Raw genomic sequence first — 26119 nt, forward strand, 5'->3', positions numbered from 1 at the left:
ATTTTTTTAAAATTTTTGCAATTTTATCCTGGCCCATAGCATTATCTGAACACATATGCACCCTTTATTTGGAGCTGACATAGCTCCGTTTATCAATTGCAGAAATGTACTCCGTTGTCCGCTGAGTACATTTCTGCCTTCACGTCCGTTACACGGACTGGTTTGGGCTTCCTGGATCGCTCAAATACCTCATTTGCATATCTTTCATCTGCAAATGAGGTATTGAGCATTTCCACGCCCAGTCCGTGTAAGAGACGTTTTAGCTGTCTCTTACACGGAGGTTTGGGCTGTTCCTGGATCGGGAGGCTTACACGGAGGCTTACACTACTCTTAAACTCCATGTAAGCCTTCGTGAATCTGGCCCGTAGTGTATATATGATGTCCAAGGGAAGTACTGTGTATATTTGGACATGTACGTGACAGCTCTTGTAAGGTATATCATGTAGATGATGCTTCTGCTACTCACACCTTGTGCCTCAGTAATGGAGGCACAAATGGAATCAAAATGTTAACCTACAAGTTTTGAGTTCAAAACTCAGCTAAGAAATTTAACTTTCTTACTAGCTGCAGCAAAGATTACAAAACTACTTAAGAGTATAGTAACGAAAAGTTATAACATTACATAAACATAACTCTGAATATAGATATTAACTGAATGGTAAATCTTTATTTAAAGCTGTACATTACTTACATGCAGTTACGAGCCGCTAAGTCCCGATGTATGAAGTTCTTGCTGCTTAGATATTCCATTCCACTGGCAACATCAGTCATAAATTTCACCAGCCTCTGTGTTGGCAAATACTGAAGAGAGAAAAATCAACAAATCAGAGGCTTAATTGCTCACAACACTGACACAGTACAGACAAGTTTACGATTTTAGTTTAGAAAGAAATGGTACCGGTATCAAACTTCAAGGCTTAGAATTTGGAAATTACATTTAAACCTTTTTAGTATCAATCATTTAGATCCTGAAGTTCTTACTAAAAATAGGAGTATCATACCCTTTACTTTGAATTTAATCACCAATACATTCTGATGATCACAGATGTTAATGGTCACAAAATAAGTGACCATCACAAAATGTTTATGAACTGCTACAGTGGGAATGATTGCAGTGTGCATACGATGGTATGTTAATGGCTAATTGTTGAACTTTCCTCATGATTTTCTCCTATTGTAAATCATTTCTATTCTATAGTTCATCTGGTCTATGCATATATAATTAGCTTTTTTTGCTGTGCATACATAATTAGCTTTCTTGCTGAATTTTTTAATAGAGTGACCTCAGCAGGACTTCCAAACTGAAAAACAAATTGTTTCTCCTGTTTGTCATTGTGATTAACATTTTTCTCCTGCACCCTGTTAACATTCTTATTTTAATGATTTGTGCAGCTCAAGAGCATATGGGCTGAAGCATCTCCAGTTTCACTGGGTTTAAGATCATATAAGTGGTGGAACTATAATGTCATGTCATATAAAACAGACAACACAGTACCACAGCATGTCGCAAAGGAAAAAAATTGACAGCACATGCTGAAACTAACAGAAAAAAATGCCTCAGTATATGCCTGAATCTATAACGCTTATTGCTACTGTTTACTCTAAGCATACTAGTCTTGCTTTCTCAATGAGGCAGTCACAGCTTCAATATTTAGCTTTTTTTTTTGCTCCAAACATGAGTTCTTGAGCAATATCTGTAGACTGCATCTGCAAGAAATTGCAACTTAAACATACCTTGTTTTAAGCAAAGGAACTATATATGATTGTCATGAAAGGAGATACTGCCAGCACAGCTATCTTGAATTCTGTAAATAATTATGTCATTTGTAAATATCAACATGATGTATAGAAGATGCTTGCGTTACAACTGTATTAGAACTGTATGCCATGTGTATATCAAACCGGTTTGTACAGACGTGTTAAAAATATATTTTATAAAGTGCTTGTGTGTAAAATGAAACCACAGTGGGTCTTACTGGAAGAGAACAGAAATGTACATGCATTAATGTAGCTGTTTAAATGTACATTTAACAGTGGAAATGAATACAGGAGATTAACTTCAGAAAAATAGCTGAAATGAAATCACTTTATTTTATTTATTTATTTATTTTACATTTGTTGACCAGATTAGTCTAACTGTATATATGTCCATTTTCAGTAGAGGCCCAGGGAGAAAAGCTCCACATAAGCAACATTTACAACCCTTTATGGCTATGCAATAAAATATGGTATCTCTCTTTCAGTTTTCAGTGCACCAAGAGACATAATGCCTGTACTAGGGAGCTCTCGCTATTGTCTTTAGGGTGAAATAATTACTAGTCTTGAAGTGTGGAGGAATATAATTGTTTTATGACTTCCAGCATCTGCCAAAGAACTAAGGTGTATGTATTTTCACAGGTAGATGCTAAATGCTGCCAGCTCCAAGCAGTCATATGACAAGAAATGATGTCATTCAGCAAGCTATCCCAGCAGTAATATTTGAGAAGTCTCATAGTAAGACAGGGCATTCTGTATTCTGTCTTGGACCTGACAATAACCATTTACCCATAGCCAGCCTTAGGCATAGGCCAACTAGGCGGCCACCACTGTGGTAGGGGAATTTTTCCAGTATTTATCTGGTGTATGTAGACCAGGATGGGGGCACCAGGTAGTGTGGGGGGGCACCGTGGAGCCCTTTTGCCTAGGTTGCCAGTTGACCTAAGGCCGCTCCTGCATTCACCACAACATCTGCCTTGTTCTAGAAGTAAGTTTCTAGGGTATAGTAACTCTTAGATACACAGTCAGGAATATAGCAAAGCTTAGTTTAGATATTTTTCTTTATTTATTTGAGATTGTCCTGCAATCCTGCACCCCCCACAGCCCCTGCATCTTATATATACAAACTGTAAGTTCGCACTACAGTGAAAACAAGGGTAAATTTCCCGACCATTTACAGTAGTGTGATCTCCAACTATAACTATGAGTGCTGTATAAGTAATTGTCGACATCCTGACTATTTCTAAACCTATCCTTAAATCTACCATCCCACACAACTACTACGGAATACAAGAAGTTTCATAAAAGTACCGTACACTTGTACCTGAACCTTTCGCACTACCAGTATTACATAAACAGTTTCGCTAAAAGGGAACTTGACATTGTGAGCTTTTGGAGTAGTGTAGTTTCATGAAAGTGGAGTTGGCTACTTTATATTCAGCGAAATGAAAATTCGATTATTGAAATCAGACCCATGTATACATGCACACATATACATTTTTGCATACAACATAATGCTATGGGTATAATCAAGAAATAGAAGTAAAATGTAAGCTACACCTTACACAAAACAGCTTACAAACACCATCTTCTTTTGTCTTCATTCCTTCAGTATGACTTTTTAACTCTACCATGTTTATATAGTATTATTGCTTCACCAAAGACCTTACATTTGCTTAATGGCAGAACCCTTTTAATTTAACATTTTACCTACCTGCACCACTTTCTGCACCTACCCCATGCCTTCATGAATGCTTCTGTGGAGTCTTTCTCCAACACTCTTCCATTCCACGGGTTTCCAATCCTCCTTATGATGCATTTCTGCAGATCCAGGGAGTAATCAGTTGCTATATTTGCTTATTTAGTTATTTTTATTTATGTATCCTTTGTTGACTTAGTTCCACTAGGCTAGTAGCTTGTCTTCAGGGGAAGCCTGTGGTGGCATTTATAGTACTATGGGAAATGTGTCCAGTGTATCAGGGAATTCCCCTACTCTTTTTGACAGCTGCAGTGAGATCTTTTATGTCCACCTGAGCTACCAGCAGCTCAGGCAGATGGGGCCTTGGTTTAATGTCTCAGCCAAAGGACAGCATATTCATGAGAGTAGCATCCTCCTTATGCTTATAAGTTAAGGATCCCCTCTATATATGTTCCCAACATAGTGTTGTGCACAAACAGCATAATATCACATCTCTTCATCCAGTGAAAAGAGTTCTAATTACTTTAGTCGCTGGCATATTTCTTCCCCCTTCATCTCAGACATCTTTCTGATTGTTTTCTTCTCAATTCCTCATAGCCATCTGGTGTCCCTTTCATTGTATGCTTTCAGAGCTGCACACAATACTCAGGGTGTAGTCCAACTAGGGTGTTGTAGAGCAGAAGCATTCTGTTTTGCTTGTGGAATCAACTCTTCTGAAGATAAACTCAGCACTCTTCCTACTGCCCCCTTCATTCTGTTCCTGTTGGTCAAGTCCAGGTGTAATCAACAAACCTCACTATAATCTTCATTCAGTTACCATCAGTTCCATTCCACCCAGTTCATACTCTACAGAAGGTTTTTTTTGTCCTAAGTGCAGTACTATGTTGTTGAACTGAGCCTCATCTGCTGCCTTTATGCCCAGTTGGTCAGCATTTCCATGTCCTTCCCTACAGTATTGCCCTTATTTTCAACCGCTGCAATGGTGTGTCATTAGTGAAGAGTTTAATATGATTCTGTTTTCTCTCCGTTATGTTTGAGCTGCTCACTGAAGAACAGTGGACCAGTGACAGACCCCATTAATAACCTCTTCTCCCTTTCCTAATTCCTAATATTGTTTCTTTCACCACAGCCTTGTGGATTCTTCTTTTCAAACATATACCAATCCAGGTCCTATCCTCATCCTGGATGAAACCCTGCAGTTTGAGCCCTCACAGTCCATGATCTCAATCAGTTATTGCTCACCATCTGCCTTGAAGCTTAGATTACCTCATTGTGGTCTTGAGAGATTCAGAGCCCCATCAATACTACCCAGATACTACCAGAACTTCCAGACGTCTTTATTTTCTCCTCCTCCTTCCTTTTTGTGCCTCCAGGACAATAATAGCAGTTTGTAGAATCCCAGGACACAAACTTTAATGAAAATAAGTGCTTTAGTCAGGTACAAGAACCAAACTTCTTCAGATAAAGAAAAAAAGTTATCTGTCCTACTTATACCACATTTGAAATACATCATGGTCCAACACCCAATGAATCTAAAACAATTCATGCTTGTTGACAGACATAACTTTAAACACTGTACTTATTATCTTTCAAACTGTTTTAATTTTAAAGTACTGGAGATGGAAAAATTGTCATTCAGCCCAGGGGGGAAACATGCATTCAGATAGATAAATTTGCCACCAAGTTTCTTTTTGTTCCAAGTACTATTTCCAAGGGCCATTTATAGGGACTTTTTTGAACTTGATGCACTACTACAAATGTAAATTGATGTTCAGGGTACTTGGTCAGATGCAGATATAAGGCATTAGTCTCCTTCTTGTGGGCTATATCATATTGATGTTCATATATTCTCTGAGCAAGTTTATTTTCGGTTTTGCCCACATAAAAGGCAGGATATTGCAGCACAAAGCAATATATACCACTGACTGGGAATAACAGGAATATTTTCCTTTTATATCAATATTTCTTCCCCTTATACATACACTTGTACCAATAAAAATGTGTTTGCACTGACTACACATTCCAGATGGAACCATCCTCCCACTGTTGGTACTGTTCTTAACCACTTGCTTCTCCATAATGCTTTTTAAATTAGGCGCACGCCTGTACACAATATTAGGATGTAACCCCAATCTGTCCTGGATATCCTGGTCATCCATAAAAACATTTTAATTTTTATTCAAAATATCAGTAATAATGAAACTGTTAGTGTAATATGTGGTAACAAAAGGGAAAAAAACTTTTTCTTTGCCATGGGTTATATTCAGGGTACCAGATAACGTCTGAGGCACAATATCCTGATTACCTTTCATCAAAGATGCCATACTTGCATCTCCCTGATGCAAGGTAAAATCCTGCAAGTGGGGGTTATATTCACAATTATTACGCTTGTTAACCACCTCATTATGAATTTTAATCAATAACCATGGTGGATAGTCTTGATTAGAAAACATTTTGAGTATATATGTACATTCCTGAAGAAAATCATCATGGTCTGTGACCATACGAGCCGCTCTATTTGCCCTTTTACCACTCCCCTTTTAACATAAGGGTGACTGCTGATGTAGTGGAGGTAACTGTTGGAGTGGATAGGTTTTCTATAAATAGAGGATCTTAGTACATAATTGTCTGGGGACTTGGTAATTAAAAAATCCATGTAAGCTATTTTATCCAGACCAATGGTATTTGTAAGAATAAAGACCAAGCAGATTCTGCCTGGTCAGCAGCAGAATAATGGGATATTTATTCCTGTAACTGGGAGTAATGAAAGGCAGTTGCAGCCGTGTACCTTGGATAGCTGGCTGCAGAGGGAGATCCCAAGTGATGCAAACTCATGGGTGGAGTCCCCTGACTTTGAAAGTAAATTAAAATACTTTAAATCAAAATCGACTGCTTATCGTAAATTGCATCATGAAAATATGTGTTTTAGGGAATGTTTGAGAGTTGAACATGTCCCAAAAGGTTTAAGGGTATGGAAATACCCAACAGGGCTTGTACAACATTCCTTACTACACCAGAAGTTGTTAGCCATGTTTGATAGGCATGGCTGTGAATTAATGGAACTACTTATCAAACACAACAGCATTTCCATGGATAAACGTTATGAAGAAATAAAAGTAATGGAACTACTTATCAAACACAACAGCATTTCCATGGATAAACGTTATGAAGAAATAAAAGTAATGGATAAAACTATCACCAGTGATGTGATTTTTAATACTTTCAAATCACAATATGAATGTATTTTTAAGGACATAGACAATATGTGTATGTCATTTCCAGTAGAACAAACAAAAAGCTTGAGAGGGACCGCTTAGAGTACCATCAGGGGAAAGCTTACCCTAATCCACCAGGAGGTCATCAAACTGGATGGAGGGGAGACAAGTCTGCAGCACCTAGTGTTGATGCTGTGCATAATGAAGGAGATGCTGACCGTTTAGAAGCACCCACAGTATGGCGCTCAGAACGACTTTGAAACCAGAGGATACAGAACTACAACCCCTACCTACAAAAGAATCGAGCAAATTGGCAGAATCAGAGGAATGGATACAGCAATGCCAGGTTTCTTAGCTATAGATCTTAGTTCATTCTGAAGTATGCTACTTTACCCACCCACCAAACCTTTCTGAATGCATTATTATATAATAACTGCCTGTTGTTGCCTTCATGCTTACCCTAGAATCTCTGCTTTTCTCTTTTCCTAGTTGAACTCTACAGTTCCCTACAAAACGGTGTCTACAGGACTGCAATCAGTTTCTCTCAACATTTAAACAGAGCACGTTGCACACACAAAAAGCATTTGTTAAGCTTTCACTTACAGTGCTTTTTAATTAAGCAGGTCACCATATTGGTCAGCCATAGGGCTCTTTGTTTCTACTTGAGTGGTTGCCTCCTTCCCCTGTAACTGAAGTTAAATTGACTCTTACATTAAGAGCTGTAATACTTACCTTATAGCTTTAGGACACCTTAGGAAACCTTGTAAACTGCAATAGCCCTGCTACGTTCGGGCTCTCTTTGCTACACTCCCTGCCCCCAATACCTCTAAATTTATAGTACTATAGCCACATCCCCACTTTCTACAGCCGCTCCCCCACTTTCTAGATCCTATCTGCTTTCATCTGAGATTTCCACCCACCCCCACTCTACTACCTACATTTAAATAGCACCTATTAGCTTTCATCTGGCATTCTGCCATCCCCCTTCCAGTACTTTTACCTCACCACTCTGTCTTCTGGTGTTGCATCACCAGGTAAAACAGTTCCTTAACTCACTAGCTGAATCACAGATAATGATATACTCCTCTTTACTACCCCTCTTGTTCACACCATACCTCCTTACCTTGTATGAATACCACTTTCTCACGGGATTTCAGGTCCCAAAAGGCCATACTATCACCCCAGCTGTAAATCCTTCCACCTTCAACCATACTTACAGTACCAGATCTATCCAACATCTTGTTCAGTCTATCAACATCTCAACCTCAGGCACATTAGCTCTAGATCCAAACACTACCACAAAATAATAAACAAATTCCTGAAGTTCATCACCAAGTATAGACTCAACCTAATACTTGGTGGTGATATTCACCCCAACCCTGGCCCACTCACTTCAGATACACATACCCCCTCTACTTGCAATCTAAGCTACTAACCTACAATTAATAGGCCAACTAACTCTCTCCTAGTCTGTCATCTCAATATTAGAAGCATTAATAACAAGGTACATGAATTGCATGCACTTCTGGATGTCCACTCCCCTGAGATTCTCTGTTTATCTGAAACCTGGTTAAAACCTAACACTAAAGACAATTAAGTGTTACCATCTGGGTACAACATACACAGGCCGGATCGTGCTTAGAGGAAGGGGGTTGGGGTAGCTGTACTCTATAAATCTGAGTTGAATGTCACCATAGATGTAATACAACCTCCTCAGATTAATAACTCAGAGATTCTTGCCACCAAATTGCAACTTAATAAAAATAAATGCATTAATATCATCTGTATATACATTCCCGCAGGTAACAATATATCTACATTTGAAGATATCCTGCACTGGCTATCATGTCACTACCCCCAAGAAACCCTACTACTTGGGGACTTTAACATAGACTGGGGCACCTGTTCCTCAGAATCCCCAACCACCCATATTAACCTGCATGCATTTACACAAATCATATCCACCCCTACCAGGATAGGTAAACCCAACCAAAAGAAAGTATACTTGACTGGGTACTCATAAACAGTCACCCCCAACTGTACACCTCTGGTACCCTCCTTAATGGCCTAAGCGATCACCTTCTCACATATGTAATTAAGCACAAAACCATTAATTCCCAACAACCCTTACTCAGAAAGGTTAGAAACAATAAAAACTTTGACCCTGCCAAATTCCAACAAGAACTAAACTCATGTAATTGGTCTATTCTAAAACACCTCCCCTTAGAGGAAGCAGTAGCATACTTTAACAACAAATTCCTTGAGATCCTTGATTTGCATGCACCTGTTCGTTCAAAGAGAACAAAGGCAAAAACTGCACCATGGCTTTCTATAGAGTCTAAACTCAAAATTACCCTTAGAAACAAAGCATGGGCTTTATGGCATTCTTCTAAAGACCCTCAAGATCACATTAAATACAGGCAACCCAGGAACGAAACCAAAAAATCAATTTTACAAGACAAAAAACAATACTACTGTAATTTACAGACAGTAAATCAAAATAACCCTCAGAAGTTTTGGGCAGGTTTAAATAATCTATTACATCTTGGACAAACTTCAACCGCAATCCCTGCTGCTACTATTGATAAAACCCTTGAAGTTGTTTCTGATAGTTTTAACCAATTCTTTACTGAGACAATTCAAGCCCTAGATAGCCAACTACCTCCTAGCTCCCCTGGTCCTGAAAGTAGCACCCCTAGAAACCTACTCGTGTTCAGCTTCCAACCAGTCGCCACTTAACTTATCCGTACAGTGATCAAAAAATTAAAACCCACTACACTTTCTGCTGATCAACTCCCTGCCGAGTACCTACAAAAATCAGATGATGCTATTGCTTACCCAGTCTCAATACTAATCAATCGAATCATAGAAGCTAAAATTCCCACCATCTGGAAAATATCCTATGTAATCCCACATCACAAAGGAGGCAGCTCTACTGAATTCTCCAATTATAGGCCAATAGCTATACTCTCTCCACTTGCAAAGATTATGGAAAAATGTATTCATAGACAACTCATGCACCACCTAATCCAGAATCGCCTTATGGCAGACACTCAGCATGGCTTCCGTCCTCATCACAGCACTACTTCAGCCCTCCTAGCCTTTACTAACACCATAAACCATAATTGCAACAATAATTATATATCCTCAGCCCTCTTTTTGGATCTTTCCAAGGCATTCGATATGGTAGATCACCAACGTTTAATCCACACCCTGCAAACATTCTGTCTAGATACTTGATCCCTCCAATGGTTTCAATCCTACCTGAATGGTCGACAGCAGGCTGTCCTCTGGCAGAACAAACTCTCTAACCTTCTACCTAACACCCTTGGAGTACCACAAGGCTCTATACTAGGGCCCTTGCTGTTCTCCATCTTCATTAACGACCTTTATACTGTCATCCCAAAAGTCAGCTGTATCCAATATGCCGACGACTCTACTCTGATTTGCTCAGCCATATCTCCAGTAGAGTTATGGTCAGCTACCCAGACCACCTTTAATACAGTAGAAAACTGGCTTTCTGAACATCGTCTGATCCTAAATCCCAAAAAACTAAAATGCTGTTATTTTCACCAACAAGTAGGTCTACCGCTTTCACCTTTACCATAAAATCAAATGATGGCACAATAATCTCCCCTGACCCATGTACAAAACTATTAGGTGTCATCATAGACAATAATCTAAAATTTGACCTACATGTTAACCAAACTATCACAACCATCAATAAAAAACTAGGGTCACTTTACAGAATAAAAGTCTTTCTAACCCCTCCAGCTAAAATTGCCATAGCTCGCTCTCACCTTCTTTCAACCCTTCTGTATGCCTCCCCTCTACTCTTGAATTTGAACAAGACTGTCCTTAAACTCTCAATTTGCTACAACCACATTGCCAGGTTTGCCACTGGGCTGCCTTTTAGGAAACATCATTGCATCAATCTAAATCAGCTTGGGTGGCTTGAACTACCCAGCCTAATCCAGTATAACCAACTGATTATGGCCTATAAAATCCTCTATAATCCGGACAATACTCCTGCACTTAAAAATATTATCACCCCCTATAACAATCCTAGACCGCTTTGATCCTCTAACAAACTACTAATTCAGACTAGCAAAATTAATAACACAGCTGGTGATTCTCTCTTTGCAAACTCTGTAAGTAGATCCTGGAACTCTCTTCCAGCTGATATTACCTTACTTTCCACCTTAGGTCAATTTAAAACTAGACTCAAACAACATTTGTCACTTTACTGGCTATGTCAATGTATCAAGCCTGGCTAACTCTCTCTAGAATGTGTAAAAATCTGTTAACCAGTTTACTGTGTAATTTAATTTAATCCTGACTTGTGCTCAGGATTAACTGTAACCTGTGGAACTTGTTTAACTTGCTTACTTATGTAATCTCTGTAAATAGTCTGTTTGTAATATGTAATGCTGGTATTATGTAATGCTGTATCTGCTTACCCTTGGAGCTTTTCTCCCCAGGTCTCCGCTGAAAATGGACATGCATCCAGTCGGACTATCCCGGTCAACAAATGTAAAATAAATAAAATAAGTTTCAGCGTTGACTGTAACTGAACCTTATATTATTGTTTCCAACTCCAATGGCGACTTTAAGATTTATAATTACAGTGGGGGCTATGTCTACTGTGCATGCTGATTTGTTTTGTAAAGGGTATACTTTTGTGCGCAGTAAATCAGCTGATGTGGTTAAGCTTACTTGGGACTTAAAAATGTACACCAGTAATCTGAACTTATTTTGTGAAAGTTTGTAAAGCGGATTTTAGGCATTTTATTTCCAACACAGGTCATGCTGAAAATATTTCAGCTGCAGAGTGGGTGCTACTTGAGGAATTAAATCACAGAATAACCTGAGATTTATGCAACCAGATTGGGGGGGTAGTTGTCATGGAAAATAATGACTATGTTCAGTGTATGTTTACTATGTTATATGATGTTTATACTGAAGTGTCCTTGAATTAAGTTAATGTAGGTTATAAGTATGTAGATTATGCATCATCTGATAGGTTAACTCAGGGACAAATTTCTATAACAAAATTTAATTACATGACAACCACTTGGCCAAAATTTCCTAGTATCATTGGTATACCAAAGATGTACAAAAACTTAAGGGATCCTCCCCTGTGCCCCATTGTTGACTCAGGTTGGTCTAAGATTTGTTATATCGCACATTTTCTTGACAAGCAACTGAAACACAAAGTATTTAAAACACCTTATTTATGCTGTGACTCTTGGCACTTTTTGACCTTATATAATCAGATCAGTCCATTTCAAGAAGGGATTTTTATTACTGTTGATGTTAAAGATTTGTACAGTTGCATCCCACATGATGTGGGCACGGAATGGTTTTCGGACTTTGTGTGTCAAGTGGAGGGTCTAGGTCAAGATAAAGTGAATACCCTTAGTCAACTAATGGAACTGGTATTAAGGCATAATTACATCTATTTTAAAGGGCATTATTTTAAGCAGATGCTGGGGTTAGTTAGCAATGGGCTCCACATGTGGCCCATTATTTGCTAATATTGCCATGGCTTGGCGGGAGAGGTGTTATTTGTTTCCTTCTGAATTTTACAACTATATTAAGATGTATATGAGATATTTGGATGATCTGTTTATTGCATGGGTATGACCATTAGATGAAATTCCACATTTTATTGAGTATATTAATCGACCACCTCATTTTTGAAGTTTACACATACCATTGGCCTGGATAAAATACCTTACTTGGATGTATTAATTACCAAGTACCCAGACAATTATGTACTAAGATCTTCTATTTATAGAAAACCTACCCACTCCAACAGTTACCACCACTACACCAGCAGTCACCCTTTTCATGTTAAAAGGGGAGTGGTAAAAGGGCAACTAGTTAGGGCGGCTTGTATGGTCACAGACCATTGATGATTTTCTTCAGAAATGCACATATATACTCAAAATGTTTTCTAATAGAGACTATCTGCCATGGTTATTGACTAAAATTCATAATGAGGTGGTTAACAAGCGTAATAATTGTGAATATAAGCAACCCTCTTGCAGGATTTCACCTTACTTCAGGGAGACGCAAGTATGGCATCTTTGAATGATAATCAGGATATTGTGCCTCAGACTAGATCTGGGAAATAACCCACGACAAAGAAAAAGTTTTTTGCCCTTTTGTTATCACATATTACAGTAACAGTTTCATTATTACTGATACTTTGAATAACAATTGGAAAATTATTATGAGTGACCAGGATATCCAGGACAGACTGGGATTGCATCCTGATATTGTGTACAGGCGTGTGCCTAATTTAAAAAGCATTATGGAGACGCAAGTGGTTAAGAACAGTACCAACAGTGGGAGGATGGTTCCATGTGGAATGTGTAGTCAGTGCAAACACATTTTTATTGGTACAAGTGTAAGCATAAGGGGAAGAAATATTGATATAAAAGGAAAATATTCCTGTTATTCCCAGTCAGTGGTATATATTGCTTTGTGCTGCAATGCCCTGCCTTTTATATGGGCAAAGCCGAACGTAAGCTTGCTCAGAGAATATATGAACATCAGTATGATATAGCCCACAAGAAGGAGACTGATGCCTTATATCGGCATCTGACCAAGTACCCTGAACATCAATTTACATTTGTGGTAGTGCATCAAGTTCAAAAAAGTCCCTATAACAGCCCTTGGAAATTATACTTGGAACAAAAAGAAACTTGGTGGCTAATTTATTTGAATGCATTTTTTCCCCTGGGTTGAATGACAGTATTTCCATCTCCAGTACTTTAAAATTAAAACAGTTTTAAAGATAATAAGTACAGTTTTTAAACGTATGTCTGTCAACAAGCATGAATGTTTATTTGTTTATAAATATTTGTAAGTACATAAATAGTTTTTCATATATTTGTTCTATATGTTTTTTTAAAAAAAACTTTTTTACATGTTTAAAGACATTGGTAAACAAAGGGTTACTATTAGGGTTGCAGGTTGCAATTTTTGAATTTTTTATCATTGTTTTAGATTAATTGGCTGTTGGACCATGATATATTTCAAATGTGGTACAAGTAGGACAGATAACGTTTTTTCTTTATCTGAAGAAGTTTGGTTCTTGTTCCTGAATAAAGTGCTTATTTTCATTAAAGGTTGAGTCCTGGGATTCTACACACTGCTGTGCTTTTTTGTTTTACTAGTTTTGATTGCTGATTTTTGTGGTTCCTGCAGGACAATACACTATTATATATATTATTCTATCAATAATAGTAAAAGTAAATTTAGCAGTGGGATGTTTTAGGCTATCTTTATATAGGGCACTGGTGCTTCTAGTACACCTAGTATCACTTAAATGCTCAGATATTCTTAATTTAAATGTATGTGATGTCTGCCCTACATAGAAATATGAACAGGTATAATTAACCATATATACCACCCAATCACTGCTACAATTACCATAAACCAAAATATAAAATATTTTAGGACAATTACGAGAGGTGAAGGAATTTTGTTTGGGAACAAACTTGCAAAAACTGCAATACTCACAAGGGTGGCAGCCCATTAATCGTCTCCCATTCAATCTTCTCTGTGTAACAGTTTGTACCATCTTGTTCCCTTTCTTATAATGATTAAGCCAGCCACTCATACTTTTTCCTCTCCTGTAGGAGAATCTACATCTTCCTGGTAATAGATCTGTTATCTTGTTATCCAATTGTAATATATCCCAATGTCGATATATAATGCTCTGTAAAAAAACTTGTATAGTTTCCAAAATCCACGATGAACCTAATAAGTAAACCTTGTGTCCAATTTTTATCACGATATTTAAGAGCTTGTTGTCTATCAATTTGTTGTACAGAAGTTACAGCTTTTTGAATACTCCTATTAGGATAACCCCTGTTATAAAATCTTTGTTCCATATCTTTGGCCTGTATGTCATAGTCAGCTGCAATTGAACAAATTCTCTTAAGCCTTAAAAACTGAGATTTAGGAATGTTATTTATGACATGTTGGGGTTGGCAACTGGTGGCATGAAGCAGGGTATTAATCTGAGGATGTTTCCTATAAACAGTACTGCTCAAAGTCCCATCATCTAGCACATTTGCATCAACATCCAAAAAAGTGATGCTCTTTGGATGATTACTATAAACTTAATGACCCACTTATTTACATTTAAATATTCTACAAATTCATGTATGATAGATCTCATCGGAATGCCAACCCAGCTAACAGTCATCCAAACAGCGGCGCCAGATATCCATAACCCCAAGATAAACGTTATGACTAGCATCATATATCAAATGATGCTCAATAAAACCCATGAATAGGTCCGCATAAATGGGAGCAAAAGACACTTCCATGGCAGTTCCTTTTAGTTGCAAATAATGGGAATTATCAAAATAAAAGACATTTTTATTCAGCACATGCTCAGTAAGGCATAATACAAAAGTATTAAACCCAGGATCATACAAAGAGGTACGTGTAAGCTAAAAGTCCAAAGCTGATAACCCCACCCAATGTGGAATATTAGTGTACAGTGCACTAACATCAAGTGTGCAAAGCAGCCAGCCTTTTTCAATCTGCATATCTGCAATTATATTCAGGAACTGGGTAGTATCTTGTATACGAGCCTGTACATGTACCAGAAGAAGTTTTAAATATCTAGTCAAAAAAGCGGAAAGGGGTTCTGTTAAGGAACCCCTCCCTGACACTATAGGTCTGCCCGGAGGCAGACTGTAATTCTTATGAATCTTCGGTAACATGTAGAAGCTTTGTCGAGTGGGGCCACTATTAAGTGATATTTGACTTCTTTGAGATAATACCTTCTTCAAAAGCCAAAGCTAAAAATTTATCAGTCTCTTGTTTAAAGATCGATGTTGGGTCCAGAACCATCAACTGATAATACTGATGGTCTGACAATGTGATTAAGGGCCTCATTATAGTACACATCCCAGTTTCAGATAACCACAGCTCCCCCCTTGTCTGCCTGGTTAATAACAATATTCCGATTATTACTTAATCTACTCAAGGCTTGACATTCATCCTTACTTAAATTATCCCGGCCTTTATGTGCATGTGCCTGTTTTAAAAAATGTAAATCTTTCAATACTAAATTTTGAAATATTCCTACATGCTTATTCATGGGTGGCACAAATGAAGAAGCCCGAAATCAAAAATTCTGCAAATCTCAATTAGCATCATCAACCTGATCAAAATATAATCTTGATTTAAATTCCTACAAAAACTTTTAACATCCTGACCAAAGGAATATTCAGATACTGAAAAATTGGGAAAAAACCCATATGTTTATTAAGCAGATTACATTTTGCTTGTGTTAAATCTACAGAAGAGATGTTGCGAACATAAAGATGGTTATTTATTTGCGTATCAACATTGCCAACATAGTTTCCAAACTTGTTCCTTCTATGTTTTCTCCCTCCCCTCCTAGTTCTCCTAAAGGGAACTGAGAAATCCCTTTCTTATTGGGCGGGGAATTAAATGGCGTGGTACCCTCATTATCAGTAGTTGATGAAACCTCATCAGCTGACGTGTCAGAAGAAACTTTGGATTTTTTAAGATAGAACGTTTTGTCTCTAAACTGCACTGTTTTCTTTGCCTCAAAGGGCTTGCCAGTAGAATAATCCCTAATATCATGTTGAAATTTCCAGATCATCCTAGTTTTAAGATCCTTCTCTATTTGCATCAAGCCACCAGAAAGTAGGGACACCTGTTCATTATATATATATATATATATATATATATATATATATATATACTTGTCCTTAAACAATTGAATCTTCTCACAAAGATCAGAAATAGTTTTAGAAAGAATTGTAGTCCTACATTCATAAAAATCAATCAGAATCTTAAAAGCCATTGATGCAGATTGCTGAGCCTTCTCCCATTGTGTCAAAGTCCCTTGACAAATGATTGTATTTTAACCCTAAGTCCCTGTGGAGTGATATTTTTGTTAAAATAGGCCTTAACACAGATTTGGCACCTTAGGCTATTTCTTTCTTTCATATCATTAAGGAAAATAGCAAAAATATCCTTACAAGAGCTAAGCTTGGAAGTCTCTATTTCTCCTATATTGGTAGCCACCCCTATCTGCCAAAAGGCCTTGGATAATGTGAGTAAGATCCATTGAAAAGACTTACAAACCGAGAACGTTTTAATTAAGACCTTCCGTTTTCCCCACTGTTGATGCAATAGCCCACAAAAACAGGAAATAATAAACCTAGTATAGTTAGCTTACAATACAAAAAAGTACATGTAAACTGATCTAACAAAAGACTAGGGCCCTTTAGTATAATTAGTGACAACTAATGTACCCTTAGTTTTACATACTAAGAATAAATACAAACCTTGGATATTTTTAAACTGACGACTGCTTAGTTCTCAGTAGTCAAAACCAAACCAATAATTGGTATATTCCAGTTGTCAGCAAAGTTGTATCATAAAAAAGCATTCATAAACTCTAAATATAGTCAAAAAATGCAAAAATCCAATAGGCAGTCAAAAACAGTCAAAAGGCATAAAAAAAAATCCAAAATACAACCCTTTGTAAGTCCCCCTTAATCGTTGTTATACATTGTTAATACACTGTTAATAAAAGGGAGACACTTTTAAGTAATATGTGTAAAACTTCAACCAGAATGTTGCAAACCACATCTGATTTCAGATCTCACTAAGCGTAAATTGGTACTAAAGTTAAATGTTAATCCAAACAGCTTCAGATGCATGCGTACATTAGACATCCATTGAAATATGATGACTATTCGCTTTGAAGCCCAAAATAAGTAGTAAATCAGACAAATAGAAACCAACATTAACCACCAACCGTCTTGGAGCATCCCCAGACATATATAAACAGTACAAAGTTGTAAGCCAAAGTTCCCCAAGTTCCCAAACTTCATAGGCACATCCTGTTACTCATATTCATTATTCATAATTCATTATTCTGACTTCCACACACCATCAGACCAGTTAATTTCAATACCAGTTCATAAACCTTGCTGATGATACTAGTCCAATACGCCCCTTTGCTTCACTTAGCAGGCGACAGCCTTTGCTTCATCGCAACTCCCAGGAAATTGCACCGTGATGGTATAATTTAGCCAGTAAACAATCCAAGTATTACAAACCAGAACAAAGTCCCAATTGATACTAGTCCAATCTGCCCCTCTGCATCACTTAACAAGCAACAGCCTTTGTCCATCACAGGTCCCAGAAGATTGCACCATAATGATAAAACTTGGCCACAATAAATCATTTCAAAACTTTTCTCACCTTTAATGTGACCTATAACCTCTACGATTCAACTAATTCAACTAAAAAAAAAAAAAAACAAATCTATTAAGTGGAAAAAATATAAAATATAAAAAATGTACAATAAGCTGGTTGCATAGGTGTGCACACCCTTAATGAACACTTTGTTAAAGCACATTTTGATTTAATTACAGCATGTAGTCTTATTGGGTAGGAGTCTATCAGCATTCCACATCTTGACTTGACAATATTTGCCCACTCTTCCTTGCAAAAGCGCTCCACATTTGTCAGATTGTGAGGGCATCTCTTGTGCACAGCCCTCTTCAGGTCACCCCACAGATTTTCTATTGGATTTAGGTCTGGTTTCTGTCTGGGCCATTCCAAAACTTTAATTTTCTTCTGCTGAACCCATTATTTTATTGATTTGGATGTATGCTTGGGGTCATTGTTATGTTGAAAGGTGAAATTCCTCTTCATCTTTCTTACAGACGCCTTAAGGTTTTGGGCCAAAAGTGACCGGTATTTGGAAATGTTCATAATTCTCTCCACCTTGACTAAAGCCTCATTTCCAGCTGAAGAAAAGCAACCCCAAAACATGATACTGCCACCACCATGCTTCAGACCAGAAAAAGTTCAACCTTGGTCTCATCAGACCATAACACATTTTCCCACATGCTTTTGGTAGACTTGATGTATTGTTTTTCAAATTTTAGCCGGGCCTGGATGTTTTTTTCTGTGCAAGAAAAAGCTTCCGTCTTGTAACCCTACCCCATAGTCCAGACATATGGAGAATACGGGAGATTGTTGTCACATGTAGTACACAACCAGTACTTGACAGAAATTCCTGCAGCTGCTTCAGTGTTGCTGGAGGTCTCTTGGCAGCCTTCCTGACCAGTTTTTGTCTTGTTTTTCATCAATTTTGGAGGGACATCCAGTTCTTTGCAACGTCACTTTTGTCCCATATTTTCTCCACTTTTTGATGACTGTCTTCACTGTGTTCCATGGTATATCCAATGCTGTGGAAATTATTTTGTACCCTTCTGACTGGTACCTTTCAACAATGAGATCCCTTTGATGCTTTGTAAGCTCTCTGTGAACCATGGCTTTTGCTGTAGCAGGCAACTAAGTAAATGTCAGGAAAATCCTACTAGGGCAGCTGAACTTTATTTGGGGTTAATCAGAGTCTCTTTAATTGATGGCAGGTGTGTACCCAAGATGACTGAATGCTGTAATTAAATCAAAATGTGCTTCAACAAAGTATTAGTTTAAGGGTGTGCACACTTATGCAACCAGCTTATTGTACGTTTTTTATTTTTTATATTTTTCCCCTAACAGATTTGTTTGCTTTTCAATTGAATTATACAGGTTATAGGTCACATTAAAGGTGGGAAAAGTTTTGAAATGATTTATTGTGGTCTCATTTTTTTATATCACAAAAACCTGGCATTTTAACAGGGATGTGTACATTTTTTATATCCACTGTAAGTGGTGTATGAAATATGCAACTAGAATTTATTTTTGTACAGATAGTTTTCATCTGCAGGATGTACCCATTATTATCAGATATGCCCCTTTCACCGACAGTAATGCCATATAGTGCAAGTCTAAACGCTTAATGTGCTTCCAAAAATGTTCCAAGCATATTAGATTGTTTTGTACTTATGACTATTTTTCCAGAGTCTATGACACTGCATGCCCCAGCCATAAAAGATGTTTCACTTTTTATAAAAACCTTAGAAACATAGTCAAGGAATCTACATCCTTTCAGAACTCACTAGCTAAAAAGCTGCAATGAACCAACTGTCTGTGCTCTGTGCTGCCCTTGTGATTAAATAATAGAGCAGAAATGAAAAAGGAGATGAGTTCAGACACATTAACATAGCAGAGATGTTCAAATTACTATGATGCCTCATCCAGTGATGCAACACTTTATACAAATCCATTCACAAAATGTAAGACTACTAAAATATTTTATGTTTCTTTTAATAGTTTATCCATCATTGTAAAAAACTGATTTTTATCATGGACGTGTCTTACATTTTGAAGGAAGAAACCGCTTGATATATTGTGCGTGTATCCATGCATCCCATCTATAACCGTTTTTTCCCATTTTTTGACATGGGGTCAGGGTGTCACTTCAATAGTAACAATCATCTGAAGCCAAGGTTTACACCACCAGGTGGCTAGCCCTGCTATGGTAGTTCCTCCACGGCACACACTCATATGCACACTCACACCTATGGCCAGTTTAGAGTGTGCAGTCCACCTACCGCATTGGAATGGTCTTTGGAATGTAGGAGGAAACCAGAACACCTGAAGCAAATGAACATGAACATGGGGAGGACATGCAGCCTCCACACAGAAGGCACCCCAGCCAAGGATCAAATCATGGAACCTCTTGCTATGAAAGTGGGAACTGCAGGAAGCAAATATCCTATCATAGGGCTAAGAACTCTTTTGCCTAATGCCACTGTCTGCGCACGTGTGTATGTATATGTGTATTTATATATATATATATATATATATATATATATATATGTATATATGGTTCCCTATCAGAAGCCTGAAACACTATAAGCTTGAAAATCAAAATCCTGAAACCAAAAGCCTGAAAATTCAAAATCCCGAAAACCCAAAATCCTGAAAACACAAAATGGACATACTGACGTCATTGTGGCTTTGCTATTGTTAGCCCTGTGGTGTTAGGTCATGCGTTGGGTTCAGGTAAGTGTGCGGTTGGTTTTATGTTAGGGTTAGGTGCGGTTTAAGTGAGTTAGGTTTAGGGCGCAGGTTAGGCATGTATGCAATAGTGACAAATATTGGGGTTAGGGGCGGTTTAAGTGAGTTAGGGTTAGGGTGCAGGTCAGGTGAGTGTGCGATAGTGACGGACCTTAGGGTTAGGGTCAGGGTCAGGGTCAGTTGGTAGATATTAGTGTCTTTATAGTGACATATTAGCATTATTTGTGTTTTCAGGATTTTGACTTTTCAGGCTTTTGGTTTCAGGATTTTGATTTTCAAGCTTATAGTGTTTCAGGCTTCTGATAGGGAACTATATATATATATATATATATATATATATATATATAAAAAAGAATGCAGCCTTTAGGGCTCAATAACAAACAAGATAAGAACATTTTGAAATTGTCAGTTTTCTAATGCATAATGTGATTTATTTATTTGTTTAGATAATTGTCATTTATTTATTTACACAATTGACATTCATTGTATAGGTTGGCGAAGGAATGGAGATTTTTCTTAATGCTTTCTTTGTTTAATTGTTTAACGTTTGTACTGGTACCATATTAATTGCACTACTTGTCTGGTATACCAGTTCCATTAATTATCTAATTTTAAGCTAATTAGTGTGCAATCTTGAAGACAGAATGCCAAAATCTTAGTTGTGTGGAATTTTATAAAAACAGACCTTCATTTTGCAACTTCATGTGTACTTATAAGCCATTTTCATAGCAATTTGAAACTGTGTGGGTGAAGCATTGTTATAACTGTCCATGTTTAATAGCTTGCAATTAATGTTTTTTTAAGAGAATGGCCTAAACCAAATTGCCAGTCAGCCACTTTTGGAGAGGGTCAAATAGTGTTGTCTCCTAGGCACACCAGTCACAAAATAACACATTTTGTTTAAGGTGGTTTTGCAAACACTGCAAGATCCTATGACAGAAAGTGGGAACTGTAGGAAGCAAATACCCTATCATAGGCTAAGAAGTCTTTTGCCTAATGCGTATTTTGTTTCATATGTAATGTAAACATGTAGCATGTTTAACATGTAATGTAAAACTGATCTAATCAAGCTGGAATCCTGTTACAATAAAGTTGCCAAATTTGCCACTGATGCCACACACAGGTCACATCACTGCACTGCTCTTAAACAACTAAAATGGCTAGAACTTCCTCAACTGCTACACTATAAAAAATTAACCTTTGCCCACAAAATACTGCCATTAACCTGATAAAATCCCTACTCTCCAAAATCTTATACAACCATACACCACTTCTAGAACCCTCCATTCTAGTAACAAACTCTTTCAACAACCAAAGCTAACAACTCAGCTGGGGAATCACTCTACTCAAACTTCATTCCTAAAATAAGGTATAAACTGCCAACTCCTATAACCTCCAACTGCTCCACAGTACAAATTAAAAAGCTGCTAACAACACACTTATTATACAATGACCCCCCCATATTCCAAAACTTGCACGCTGATCGGTCAGTGTGCACGTTGTAAATCAGAGTTATAGTAATGGAAAAGGTCCGGTCGCCCGGACTTTTTCCATTAGTATAACTTTTTTATTTTTTTTTTACAGCAATGGAGAACGCAAGATCTCCGTTGCTTTTTACAATCTGTCTCGCTGTGTTAAACAAGTTTAACATAGCGAGAAACTTTAAAAAAACGTGGAGATCTTGCTTTCTCCGTGGCTTTTTTCAAAACTGTCTCGCTATGTTAAATGGATTTAACATAGCGAGACAGCTTTAAAAAAAGCAACAGAGATTCTCCGTTGCTTTTTTTAAAGTTGTCTCACTATGTTAAACTCGTTTAACATAGCGAGACAGGTTGTAAACAGCAAGGGAGATCTTGCTTTCTCCGTTACTTTTGCCCACAGCTCTGATGTACTGCGTAGGTATATGCATGTGCAGTACATCAGAACTGACGCAGTATACCAGACAGCTGCAGAAGGGCAGCAAGGAGGCATTATACAATGCCATTATTTAAGAAAAGTCTTGTTTTTTTTCTTAAATAATGTCATTGTATAATATCAATAACCCACTTCTGGCTGTGGGTAATGCTGGATTTACCCACGGTTGTCTTTGTTTGGCCACTCTGGCTTCGCCCTCGTGACCAAACCACACCAACCGTGGGTAAATCCAGCATTACCCACACCCAGGCATGGATTATTGCTATAATAGACAATTGGCTCTGCTCTTACAATCTCCTGGATAAGTCTAACTTCAGTCTATTTAACTAAATATTGCTCATTGAGTGCTAGTTTACATCAATTTTTGACCTCATTTGTATTGAAACTAGTTCTCTTCATCACTTAAACTATATATATTCTTGTACCACATATTATGTAAATGTTACCTCTAAAGTACTGTGTTGTCCATCACTGTGTAACTGTTGATTGTGAATACTTCTGTAATTGCTTGCATGTTTGTAAACTTCTACAATGTTTGTATGTCTTATAACTGGAGCTTTTCTCCCCGGGCCTCCACTGAAAAAGGACCTGTGCCCAGTCAGACTTTCCCATTAAACAAATGTAAACTAACTAAATGAATAAATAAATGTAAGCGGATTACTGGTGATAGAAGGTAACAACTCTAAAAACTGACAACAGTGGAGAATTTCAAAGCTTGGTCAAGCCACACTGCAAGTACTTGAGACAAGCCACAGATTCAATGATTCAGCCACATAATCTAGTAATTATCATTTTAACTGTACTGAAGCATCACAATTTTAGTTTTATAGATTAATCGTAAGATTCAGCTAGTTCTGGAACAATGTTCTTGAGTTTTTCAAAAACAGCTTTGCATGGAAAAACATTGCTAAAGTACCACACCATCAGCAGCTGCCTTTATGGAAAACAAAAATAAAATGTCTTCTTTCATGAAACAACCACTCCCTGTTAGCTGGAGAATGAGTTTAAGACACCACATTAATAGCTGTCACCCCCCCCCCCAAATGACATACCACTGGGTTGTCTCCAAGGCGAGAGTAGAGCAGGTAGCTGTGCAGGTCACCGTGCTTCATGAAGGGAAGGATGACTACAGGTGAGGGATAGCCTTCATTCTCTGTGTTCTGCAAGCATACACCTGTAAACATTAAGAAAAATAAACAAAATATAACACAGGCTCAAAATGAAAAAGCAATCAGATCCTGTGTGCGCCTCTGTCATTCACTTTCAGTGTTACCACTTCTATAAATTCCAATTTGTCTTCGTGTACTTTTTATTCCAACATACCTAGTTATTTGGCTACAGCTTTAAACAGTGACAGTTTAAATAACATTCAACATGGTGTATTTCACATGCATATATATCTGTGTGTGTGTGTATATACACACACACACACACACACACACACACACACACACACACACACGAATGCACGCATATACATGTCTATCCGTTACATTATTTGATGGTTCAATCTGTATTATAAACAGGAAGTTGCCCAAACTATAACATGCTCAAGCCAAGTAAATCAGAAAACATGCATATTCTTTGCATGATTCATACAACTCACACTGTTCTAAAAATGCATCAGACTCCAGTCTTGTCTATGCTTAATCAAGTAATTACAAACCTAATGACGGCCTTTCTATTTCAAGCTTTGATCCACAAAACAATGTTATTTCCACTTGACTTACAAATAAATTAGTATAAGGAGTCAAAAAAGGACCTTACACTTTTGTCAAAAGCAGTCCATCATCACATTTATGTCGAAAGGGGAATGCAGATTACCACCTGCAAGTGATAGCTTTCCCCTCTAAAACACAATGAAGAACTGTTGTAGGTAAAAGCTTTTAGGAACACAGGAACAAAAAGATGCCTAACTATATACACCTTTTAGTAGACAAACAAAAGTTCTTGCCACCCCTGTCAAGCACATAAAAGTACTTACCTCCTAAACTGAGCAGGACCTTACATGATTAGCCTGGAGCTTGTTTGCCCATCCAAAATAAAAGACTAGCCTTAAAGGTAGCCAAAGTAGTAGTAGTTTGCTTGACCCAAAGTGGAAACGTATTCCATAGTCTGAGGATATGTGGTGTTAGGAACCTATCCCACCAACTGATCTATATGTTTTGATATAAGTTTAGTTCTCAAATGTGGACATTTTTTGAGGAACGTGTTTTGTGAAGAAATGTTTTCTAAAACTTTTATTACTAATTCATTTTGGAAAGTAAGTTGTAATGATTTTAAACATTACTTTTGCTAGAAGCTGTGCAAAAATGTAGTCTTAGAATTTTTAATTGCCCAAATGCACACTGTGACCAACATTACGCCATATTACAGAAGGCATGAGAAGAATCAAAACGTCAGCTGCAATACATTTACCTGAAATGCCACACCTGATAACACTGCAAAACTCTAGTCAAATAACAACGCTTCTGTCACACCTCAATTTTCAAGTTGACTAAGGTTCCAAAGTTAGGTAGCACCAGAAGGTAATCAGCCATTAATACAACAAACAAACAAAAGGTAAATAAACACAGGAAAATGACTGAAATTCTTTTAAACACTTAAAACTTTTATTATCAAAAGTTCAACTTTAAAACTACTTCATTTAAATATGGGAAGATTCATCAAGACTGGACACACACACTTGTTAAACCAGTCTTTAAAGGAAAGGGGAACTGGTCATACAGACCTATAAGTTTACTTTCATATTGTGCAAAAATAGTGGAGAATGTTATTTTGGATAAATTATTGTCAGAACTGGAAAGGCTGGGACTTGAAACCATATATCAGCATGCATATATTGAAAACAGATCCATAAGTGTCTGTAATATGATGTTCCATAACAGTATAATAGCTATAAATGAACATTTGTGCTGTGATGTAATTTATATATACTTCAGTTTTGACAGAATCATACACAACACTGATCAATAAATTAGAGCAACTACGTATTGATGTAATCTTCATAAGATGGATAGCTGCATGGGTACAAATAGGACATGTCAAGTATTATACAACAATCAGACAGATAATTTTATTTATTTACTTATTTATTTACATTTGTTGACCAGGAGAGTCCGACTGGATGCAGGTCCGTTTTCAGCGGAGGCCCGGGGAGAAAAGCTCCACAGTCATGTTACAGACAAGTGTACAATTTGAACATATCATTTAAAATTATAGCTTTAGTTAAAGCTTAGAACATAATACTAGATTAAGACAAAGGTAGTAAAAAAGCTGTAGAACATAATTACAAATTTAAACATAGTTACAGATGTACATGGTACAGATGTTGAACATAATTCATCAGTAGACAAACAGAAACACTGCTGTTTGTGAGGTACATAGCAGACTGTCAATTGTATCAATAAGAAGTTCTTATTGTATGGTAAGTAGCTAGGTTAATGAGCTACTGTGCTAGGTATATTCAAGGTAGTTAGTGGGGTGCAGAGAGAGGTAGTGGGTGGGAGGAGTGGGTGCTATTAGGGGTGGAGTTGCAAGG

At 37.4% G+C, this 26119-nt stretch overlaps 1 protein-coding gene across 1 annotated transcript in view; it reads right to left on the reverse strand.

The window, feature by feature from the left end:
* The window catches only part of AXL (AXL receptor tyrosine kinase), a 1440461-nt gene that overhangs the window by 88455 nt on the left and 1325887 nt on the right, over positions 1 to 26119 (reverse strand). The window contains exons 16-17 of the mRNA XM_044083580.1: positions 23631 to 23752; positions 692 to 801 (exon numbers count right to left, since the gene is read on the reverse strand). Coding sequence (XP_043939515.1) covers positions 692 to 801; positions 23631 to 23752 — 232 coding nt within the window. The remainder of the gene's footprint in view (positions 1 to 691; positions 802 to 23630; positions 23753 to 26119) is intronic.

The sequence above is a fragment of the Protopterus annectens genome, chromosome 1.part0 (genome assembly GCF_019279795.1).
Source record: "Protopterus annectens isolate FY-2018-M chromosome 1.part0, PAN1.0, whole genome shotgun sequence".
In the NCBI taxonomy this organism is placed as follows: domain Eukaryota; kingdom Metazoa; phylum Chordata; order Ceratodontiformes; family Protopteridae; genus Protopterus; species Protopterus annectens.